This window comes from Embiotoca jacksoni, unplaced genomic scaffold, assembly GCF_022577435.1.
Source record: "Embiotoca jacksoni isolate LCO1_2020_lvr unplaced genomic scaffold, fEmbJac1.0.p SCAF_13, whole genome shotgun sequence".
Lineage (NCBI taxonomy): Eukaryota > Metazoa > Chordata > Actinopteri > Embiotocidae > Embiotoca > Embiotoca jacksoni.
The window spans coordinates 18,349,016-18,359,120 of record NW_027185263.1 but is presented as its reverse complement, the minus strand read 5'-3'; the positions used below and the strand labels follow the sequence as shown (position 1 = coordinate 18,359,120).

Sequence of the window (10,105 nt, the reverse complement as noted above, 5' to 3'; positions counted from 1 at the left end):
AAAAGTGACGCAAGTCCCTTTTCAGGATGCGATGGTGAGTAAAGAGTTCCTGCCTGTAACGTCTGTAAAGGGAACAAAATTAAAGTCTATTTTTCACAAAGGTTTGTCCTCATATGGGTGGGAGAAGTGTGCTCTGGGCTGTTTTTTCTCCCCACTCTTTTTTTTCCTTTCCCCTTATTTTAACCTCAGAACTCGCTGAACAAGATAGGAGATCGTGTCTCTTGAGAAGTGAGACAAGCTGCAACATGTGGATTTAGCCTCGGGGAACACATGAATGTGTGTGCATTATACGATTTATGGGTAACGAAGCAGAGGATGAATAAACCGCTGAAATGTCACGGAAAATAACTTACTGAGCGACATTTAAGGCAGATAGTTTAAGCTCATGTGGAAGAAAGTTTTTTTTTTAAAATATTACTGATGTTGTCTAAACAACTACTACTGTGTAATTAAAGTACAGTAGTTGTTGATTAGAAGTAGGGAAGTAGTTGCTTAGAAAGTTGTCTGAGGACAGTCATTGGAAGTGGAGAGGTTAAAGTCAACGCTGAGGTGGGAAGCACCAGTGAAGTGGAAAATGTGCCCTTATATTTACCGGTGTGCTGCCACTGTGTCAACATGTGTCCCTCCTGTTCATTAATTGAGCAGCTCGGGGACGTGTCAGGATTTGTTTCTTGATGACATCAGTCTTGGCACATTTGATTCCAGCGTTGCAACGAAGTGACGCGTGAATGATTACCAAATGAAGTCTGACCTGTTGAAGCGCTGTTGGTTGGTCTGTTACTTCTGAAGACAGATGGGTCAATACAATACCTGATTGTAGCCTACCAGTTGTGATTTAGATGCACAGTGATTTCATAGCTGATTCTGCTGCCAGAAGGAAGAGAAACGCACATATCTTCACCTCGAGTGAACAGACACATTACAACGTGAACACGGAGCCTTCATATTGGCTGTGCGTCTGCTATGTGTTCCAGGACATGTAGGGGGCAGAAGTGGTGTGCGCCATCCATGTGAAACAGCTGGATCTTTATAGTTGGTTTTGTTGACATGCTAAAGTGGAAGCACAGCAGACAGAGAGAGAGAGAGAGAGAGAGAGAGAGAGAGCTGTTTCATGAGAATTATTATCATTTCTTTTTAATAATCAGGTTTATATTAAGGCGGTGATTATTATAATTGTCCTTATCACGCATCGTAAACACAAGGAGGAGTAAAGTTTTGGTGGCAGTTGTAATGTTGTAGTTTGGCCAGGAGATGGCGCAAAGTCTTTGTAAGAGCTGACTGACATCTTTTTTTGCTGGATTATCAGAATCAGAATCAGAATCACTTTATTGGCCATGTATGTTAACACATACAAGGAATTTGACTCCGGTTGTAGCTTCGATACACAGTCACAGTCCAGCATAGTCAGACAACGACTTTCAATAAGCTCTATACATATATATATATATATATATATATATATATATATATATATATAGCTTCATTGTTCATATAGAACTCATTGTTCTATAATATTACACTAATATGACAGCCAAGCCGACACCTCAGCTAATGGTGTCACTGTAGCTCTTGTGCTGTTTTTAATAAATAGAAACAGCCTACAGTCACAGACCCCAAACATTCAGCAATCAGCAATATGAAACTGTGTCTGCATTTAAAGGCTGACCATCCGTCAGAGCTTATGCCATTTTCTTTGAGTGTTTACTTTAAATATTAATTCATGCTACACATCAAATTAATTTAATAATTGAATTAAATGAAATAATTTGTAGGCTACTATTTAAGTGGGGGTGGGAAGTGTGGGATCAAATGTGTCCTCCCTTCTATAAATAGCCCACCGCTCCACCGTGGTGAAAGTGCATTGAACACACAGTTTGTTAAACAACGTTTAAAGCGGTTCATCTTATGTGGCACAATTACTCCCAAAACTATTCATGGCTGTTGCGCTCGATCTTTCGCGGGAATTTCCCACGTGTGAGTTCCTAAGAAGGGAGACTAAAAACTGAAACCCTGGATCATTAAAGAGACGCCTGAAATGCAGGTTTGTAGTCTTATTAAATTCACTCAACAAGGAGAAAAATGCTTGACTGTCACTTCATGTAGGCATTTTTTTTTTCTTCGCTAGACATCAGACCCCGATTTTTGCCAATCTGATTTAGAAATGTTTTGGTAACGCTAGGGGGGCTTACATCGTTTCAGTAGTAGGGGTGCAGTCGTGGTTATTGTCATCATAGGCTTTTTTTGTAATGAAACTCATCTATTTATATGCGCGATATATTTGTTATAAAAACATAATTATTAGTATTTGGAATTCATGATCGTCATAATAAAATAATGTTCAATGTTGAAAGTACGAGTTATTAGTTACACCCCTCAAATAAAGTAGTGGGTCGTTCCGCTGAGAGGGGAGCGAGGTTCCTGTAGCTTCTCTGGATTTGCCGTGACGCGCAGTCTTGTCTGATGTTTGTTTGCTCACAGGGGAGAAGGAGAGCCAAGGTGTCTTTAACCAAAGGGATAGCTGTTCGAAGATACTCTACGAGATAAAGGTGAGTTTCACAAAAGTGTTGCTGTAACAATACGGGTGGGAGCCTTTGTTTTATTGAGTACTTCTCTGGTTAAAAACGCCAAATAGCGGTCACGAATCCGCCAGAGCGACCGGAGTACTCGGAGGATGCCAGTGTGCTGCTAGCTTAACTTCTTGTTAGCAGGCATTTGTTGAACCGTATGGAAATGAAACTGAGGTTACGGTCGAGCTGGCGGCCATTAAGGCATTCAAACTACCGACAAGAAAAAAAACAAACAGGCAATGGCGAAGGTTAAGTATATATGTGCATGCAGCGGGAGTGAAAAGTTAAAATGGAAACCGATCTCCTCATTGTTATCATCTGCTGTTCTCCTGAACCACAGTTGACAGTCTACTATCGAGTCTACTAACGAGTCTACTACCTAGTCTACTATCGAGTCTACTAACGAGTCTACTATCGAGTCTACTAACGAGTCTACTACCTAGTCTACTAACGAGTCTACTATCGAGTCTACTACCTAGTCTACTAACCGAGTCTACTATCGAGTCTACTACCGAGTCTACTATCGAGTCTACTATCGAGTCTACTACCTAGTCTACTATCGAGTCTACTATCGAGTCTACTACCTAGTCTACTAACCGAGTCTACTATCGAGTCTACTACCGAGTCTACTATCGAGTCTACTACCGAGTCTACTACCTAGTCTACTAACGAGTCTACTATCGAGTCTACTACCGAGTCTACTAACGAGTCTACTACCTAGTCTACTAACGAGTCTACTACCGAGTCTACTAACGAGTCTACTACCTAGTCTACTAACGAGTCTACTAACGAGTCTACTACCGAGTCTACTAACGAGTCTACTACCGAGTCTACTACCTAGTCTACTAACGAGTCTACTACCGAGTCTACTAACCGAGTCTACTACCGAGTCTACTACCTAGTCTACTACCGAGTCTACTACCGAGTCTACTATCGAGTCTACTACCTAGTCTACTAACGAGTCTACTACCGAGTCTACTAACCGAGTCTACTACCGAGTCTACTAACGAGTCTACTAACCGAGTCTACTACAGAGTCTACTACCGAGTCTACTACCGAGTCTACTACCTAGTCTACTACCTAGTCTACTACCGAGTCTACTAACCGAGTCTACTACCGAGTCTCACTCGTATTTCAGCGTCAGAAAGGAATACCTGAGATGTGGGGAGCTGTTCGCTCTCCGGACATCACCTTCAGGAACTCTCTCAAGTGTTGTGGTTTGAAGTCTGTGCTGCGTCTTAAGGACTCAAAAAGCGTTTCATGTTGTTAAAAACCACAGAGACGCGGAGCTATCACCGTGAATCCGACCTGTTACAACCCGCTCATACAACCTGCAGCCAGCATCTCTGACAGGAGGATGAGTAGTATGTCACAGGACGGTGACAAAGGGAGCAAACGTGTATTTGTCTGCACATGAATTGGTGCTGGTTTTCTCTGGCTTTCGTTTTCTGGCAAAGCTTCGTCCTCTCCTAGATGTCAAGGTGGAATTCATTTCCTCAAAAAGCCATTAGCCACCTTAAATGGTCTTTCTTAATGTGATTGGTAAAGCAGGAAAACTAACATTTTCAGAAGACTCATTAGACTTACTGAAGTCCCTAATTTCCCTTATTAAATCATAAGTGTTCTGGGTTCAATAAACTGCACATCATTGCATGTTGTGATTAGCTGTCGGGCAAAAGAATGATACAGATTCCACAACGTGGTCTCTTGCGATGTGTTATTGGTCTACTCACACCAATATTGCTAAATGAGTTGTGAGGAAAGCTTCCCCAGAGCAGATTATTCTCAAAGGCACAGGGGAATGGGTTGTTTACATGCTTTCAACTAAGGAACAAAAACATCCACATGACGGTGATAAAACATTTTTTATTCATCTAAAATGAATCCCTGCTTTCTGCACATCCTCTTACATATATTGTAGTCTTCACAGTTACCTGTTATAAATCCACTCTCGCGACATATGTTCTTGCCCCATAAAGATCACTCGTTTTAGGACGTGCCTGCTAGTGTTTGTGTGTTGTTGTTTCATTGTTGTTGTGACTTCAGATTGTATTAACACCATGGGAGCAAGTTGGCACAGTGGCTGTCCTGTCCAATCTGCTGTTTCAGCAATGAGATGAACCATTTATAAGCTTGTGTGATAATGTACCCTTAAATAAATCAACTAAAAACATATTAAAAAGCCTCTTTCACGGCATTCTGTACCAAATATAGTGAGAACCAAAACAAGTCTTCCTCCCACAGGCAGTACCAAAAAAAAAAAGAGAATTTAAAAGTTTGACCTAATTTTAAAATTGAAGCTTGGAGGTTGCTCTCGGTGTTGAATCATGTGCTCTTTGTCACCGGTTGTTTTTACCCAGAAGCGCTATGGATGAAGAGGAGCAGTTTGTGAACATCGATCTGAATGATGACAATATCTGCAGTGTCTGCAAGTTAGAGACAGAAACGGGGACCTTATCCTTCTGCCACGTCTGCTTTGAACTCAGCATTGAAGGTAAGACACTGGGCTGACTTTTGCTTGTGCGGAGCAAACAAAGTCATGTGGGCAAAAAAACAACAACGAAGGAGCGCTCTTCATCACGTTCAACCGCGCAAATTCTTCACCTGAATATACACACATTCTCCGGTGTCTGTCAGATGGGATTTTAAATTAAAAGCCATCTTCGTCTTCGGCAGGTTTGACTGGCGAGCTTCCTTTACAGACAGTCTTCTGTGGACAGATCAGAGTTGGTCTTAGCTGCCGAGAGTCTCCAGTATTTGGATCACGCAGTAAATCACTTTTGCAGAAACACCCGGATTCTTTTTGATCACCAGTTTCATTACGAGTACAGGCTCGTACCAGGAGTTATAACGCAGCCTCAGAGACTTTCAGTTCGTCATCAGTTCGGTGCCTCGTAGCGTTGCCATCCACAAACACTTCTTTTATCCTCTCCAGGACCAACGTATGAGCGTTATGATCAGGGTAATGGGCCTGAAGGACCGAAGCCCTCACCATAGCACACCACTGTGATTCTGCCGTTTGATGTGCCACTCTAACTCAAGAGCATGTGTTTGAAGTTTTCTCATCTCCTAATTAATGAGTGGCCTATTTGAAGAAGAATAGGGAATCAGAAGGGATTGGCTGTGGCTCTCATTTGGCACTCATCTCGTAGACGCACAAAGGCTCTTTTCTGCAGCGGTGAAGTGTGTGTATATCGGCGCACAGTATGATTGTGTGTGACATGTCAAACAGCTATCTCCAAGTCTGGGAGCTGACTAAAAGCGCCCAGAGTGATATATAGATTTTTGTTGTCTGCAGGAAGAAATGCATATTCACAAAAGATTTATAGGTCTATTCTGTTTTGGATTTGAGGGAACACAGCGTGCGGGTATAGATGAATTGCTCTGGTTTTTTTTTTGTGAGCGTTAAAGTTCTGTCGGTAAGTGCTTTGCGAGCTCATTAATCATCATTCAGCAGCATTGTGTAAAGGTGGTATACAACCTGGGTTTTCAGGCAAGCACCTACAGTCATGCAGCATGTAGGTTCACTTGTTTCTTCCAGTGCTCCCTCAGCGGCGGGCTGCTGGGCTTACTGCTGCCTGTCTAAAAACTACACATTTCCAGGTCACTGTCAGATATTTCCTTTGCTGCTCACGAGCATCCTGTTCAATCAGTGAAAGTCTGAAAAGGGATAACCCAGTTTGGGACATGTATGCTTATTTTTTCATCTATCTGCATTTCACAAAAGCAGGTCTTTTGGCCCAGTTTAGCGCCATTCAATGTTTCATCTAGGGTGCTTTGTTGAGATAGTAAGAAGCCAACTGGTAAGATGTTTACGTAAGGGTATCCCCGAGGCTTTTTCTCCTTTCAAAACTTTAGATGTCCTCAGTGCCTATTGGGTTCAGATAAAACTGCATCAGCACCACGGTGTGCTTCTCGAGGTGCAGGTTCAGATGTAGTCTATGACTTAGACTAGACTTCGACTTTGACTTTATTAATCCCACAGTGGGGAAATTCAGTCGTCACAGCAGCATGGAAACACAAGAACAAATTTACAAATACGTATACATAAAATAAGATGGATAAAAATAATTATTTTAGAACAAAAAAAGAGCAATGAATAAATACACAAACTATATACACAAAAACAAATCAAATAAATCAATAAATAGAGCTTGGGATGGATGGAAAATGTCAGGTGCTATCAAATCAAATCAAATGAAATACAATTAAATAAAGTGCAACATGTAGCAATGGAGTGATTATTTTGCAACCGGGGGACAAGAGGTGAGGTTTGCAGTCGAGCACGTGTTTCTCATGCAGCTGAGCATTTCATTGGTGGGAGGAGAGCCTCATGTTGCCGTCTTGGGCTCGGCTGATTATAAACCAAGGCCAAGCCGTGTGCCGGCTGACTGCTCATGGAGACTTAATAGCCCCGGTACCCACTCATCCTGTGCCATCGTTTGTCAAAGGGAGAAAATTACAAAAGTGAATAACCACCATGTGTACAAGTACTATAAAGGGGAGGGAGCGCTCTTCATATCTCGTTACACACACAAGCACACCATCCCAGAGTCTTTAAACCATATCATGCTATCTCGAGGGTGAATTGCTGCGGATGAATATTCATACCTTTCTCGCTCCACGTTGGTTTTGAATATTTATTAGAAGAAATAGGGGCAGAATTGCTTCTTCTTTTTTCTTTTTTTTTTTTTCCAAACCATGACAGCATAATGCAATGTACAAATCACCGTTGTTGCCCTTTGAATCAACCACTTTCCACCTGAACGCAGTTTGAACAGATTTCTCGAGCAACTTTTTGGAATTGTTCGGAAAATGTCGTTGCCTCAGAATATTTTTAATGCTACGTTTCTTCATTGATTGGTAGATAAACATCAGTGTCTTCTACACTAACATATACCTGTCAGCACTGTAGCCTGCTGAAAATAACTTTTGTTTGTTGACTAATTGGCAAGAAACGTTTGTCCCAGATGTAAACATATATAATACATACCAATAACAAAAGTGTTTTGGTGTTTTAAATCACCACAATTCCACTTTTGATTGGCAACACAGTGTCTGTAATGTAAGCTTTCATATAAAGAGAAGAGAAAGGCTTCAAAAGGCGACCGGGATTAACTTGACTTCTTTGAAGGGAACAGAGCGGACTGTATTTGGTTGGTTTCATTCTAAGGAAAGCCACACATGCGCCCTATTTGATGGTTTGTTATTTTTAATATTTAAACACATGCTGATTATGAATGCACATAGATGAATAGTTCCCTGAATTAGTGTTCAAATTTGATCAAAACTGGGAGACCCACAAGGTTGTTTTTCTGTTGTTGCATATTTATGCTTTTCTTGTTTTATTTGCACACAGTGGGACTGAGAAACGTTTGTTTTTTTCCGATCCGTCTGTACATCTGTATGCCATATAGTGGATTTGACATGAAAGAAGTTGAAGTGTTGATTGGCAAAAGAGTGGTTCGAACCCGAGCTGCAGTGGCCGGAAACATATTCAAATACAGTGTCTTTTACTTGACCCTCTCCTAAATGCCTATTCCTTCCAACTCCACACCTCCAGTTTGTAAATCAGTCTTTTGGTTGTCATTTTTAAGCATCGAGCCCAGCCATGATGTCCTGATCAATCATCGGTTCACAAGCCGAGTCAAACTCCTCCTGACAAGTAAAGTAAACTTTGTGGGGGGAAAAAAATCAGTTGAGTACCCCTTTAAAATAGAACATGCCGTCGTTAAGGGCACATTGGTGTGGTGATGCCCATTGTAACATCATGAGTTTACGACCTTTACTTAAATATTTATTTCCAGCCACAACCTCCCCTCGCTCTGCTCGGAGGTTTGCATGCGACGGGGATGTTCAGACTTATCTGTAAAAAGGTCAGCTGCTGACACGCAGTATTGATAGTTGAAGTAGAAAGCACCAAAATCCACTTATCATAAACCTTCAGAGTCCCATATATCTTATGCTGTATGAGCATAGAGATGGACACAAATGTTGACAGTGTGGAGGGTTGTTTATCACCAAGGCTTCAGCTCAGAGCGCCACCAGGTGCAGATGGGAAGGTTGTCTGTAGCAAAAAGCTTTGTGTACAGTTTAAAGTAGGATGAGTGTTCAGGAAGTGCCGACTTTGTTTTAGCTCCAAGTGGTTGTTTCCTGAGGAAACGGCTTTGGCCTGCGTGTGCTGGTTCCATCAGAAAATACCAAATAGATACCGCTGTGCTTATTTGTACGATATACCGATCAACCTCTGCCTGACTTGTTATTTCTTACTCGCAGTCCTTTCTTTTCTTATTTCTCTCAGCACCATCTGAGCTGCGTACTGCACATGACTACACAGCCTGAAGCGTCAACACAGTACAGCAGAGAAATAGGGAGCTGCTGCAGTCCAAAAACACCACGAGCCAGTCCTTCCAGGCTCCAGCTATTGTTCATCTTCTGTGGAGGAGCTCTTTCCAACTAAAGGAATGGGTTTATTCCAGAGGAGTTTTCATAAACGGGGCTTTGCCGGGACGGCTCGGTGTCCCTGACACTAAGCCGACCCCTAAATTGCCGGTGATACCGAAGATAGCGTTTCTGTGAGGCCGCCCGGAGCGCCAGGCCGCCCGGAGTCGTAGCTTTGAAACTGCATAGCTCCAAAATAATCTAATCAGAACGTGCACATTATATTTTGTTATTGCTTGTCGGATTTGTCATTCAAATGAGAGCCGGCGGTTAGTTTGAAGGTTCATTAAAGTGGACCCGGCCAAAATACTTTTAAAGTTTATGTGTTGACAAAACAGGCTGAACAGTTAAGTTTCTTTTAAGTATTGTAACCCAAAATGCCCACATTTAATAACTGTATCACTTATCCATCAGATTTTACTTGTTGTCTCTGGCTGCTCTGTGCACCGAACTTTGTTTTGTTTTTTTGTTTTTGTAATTGAGCTGTCCTTATTGGAGCTGTGCTCTTTAACCACCTGGAAGATCTGACACCAGTGAGTACGTGAATATCGGTAACCTCCGGCCTCTCACACAGAAGATCTCCTTTATTGGTCTTTTGGTCATCTCTGGCTCCTTGTCAGATGAGATATCTGCTGATCCGCCAGGTTCCTGCTCCATTCCTTCACGCGGGCAGAATTTGTGCTGAGGCCCGGTAACATCACCAGCTGGGTTTGGAATGAATAAACAGACAATTCCTCCAGCGAGAGGCTGGACTAATGCAGTCGGTGCTGATTCTGCTCTATGGGGGCTATTGTTGCATGCTCCTATAAAAGCTTGTTTATTGTCGGTGAACTCTTCACCCTGGGGTGTATAGAGAGGCCTAATTATGTTGCTGCCTGTGGTAGCTGTATGATGGACCACAGTTGGAATCCAGAGTTTTACTGAACCTACTATATGGTGCACCTTGCTGAGTACTTTGGTTTGAATAAATAGGCTTTTTTTTTTTTTTTTTTTCAAAAGCTTACATTCTCCATCAGCCTGACAAATATACATCAGTTGTGTCGTGGAGTTTATTCTTTATTGAATACAGCTCTGTAATTATTGGCATTATCTTCTAC

General features: G+C 42.0%; 1 protein-coding gene across 1 annotated transcript in view; it reads left to right on the top strand.

Annotated features, from left to right (window-relative positions):
- The first annotated feature begins 2,458 nt into the window (after positions 1-2,458).
- Positions 2,459-10,105, top strand: part of cunh21orf91 (chromosome unknown C21orf91 homolog) — a 16,052-nt gene continuing 8,405 nt past the window's right edge. The window contains exons 1-2 of the mRNA XM_069147048.1: positions 2,459-2,546; positions 4,928-5,061. Of these exons, the coding sequence (XP_069003149.1) occupies positions 4,935-5,061 (127 nt within the window). The 5' untranslated portion in view covers positions 2,459-2,546; positions 4,928-4,934. The remainder of the gene's footprint in view (positions 2,547-4,927; positions 5,062-10,105) is intronic.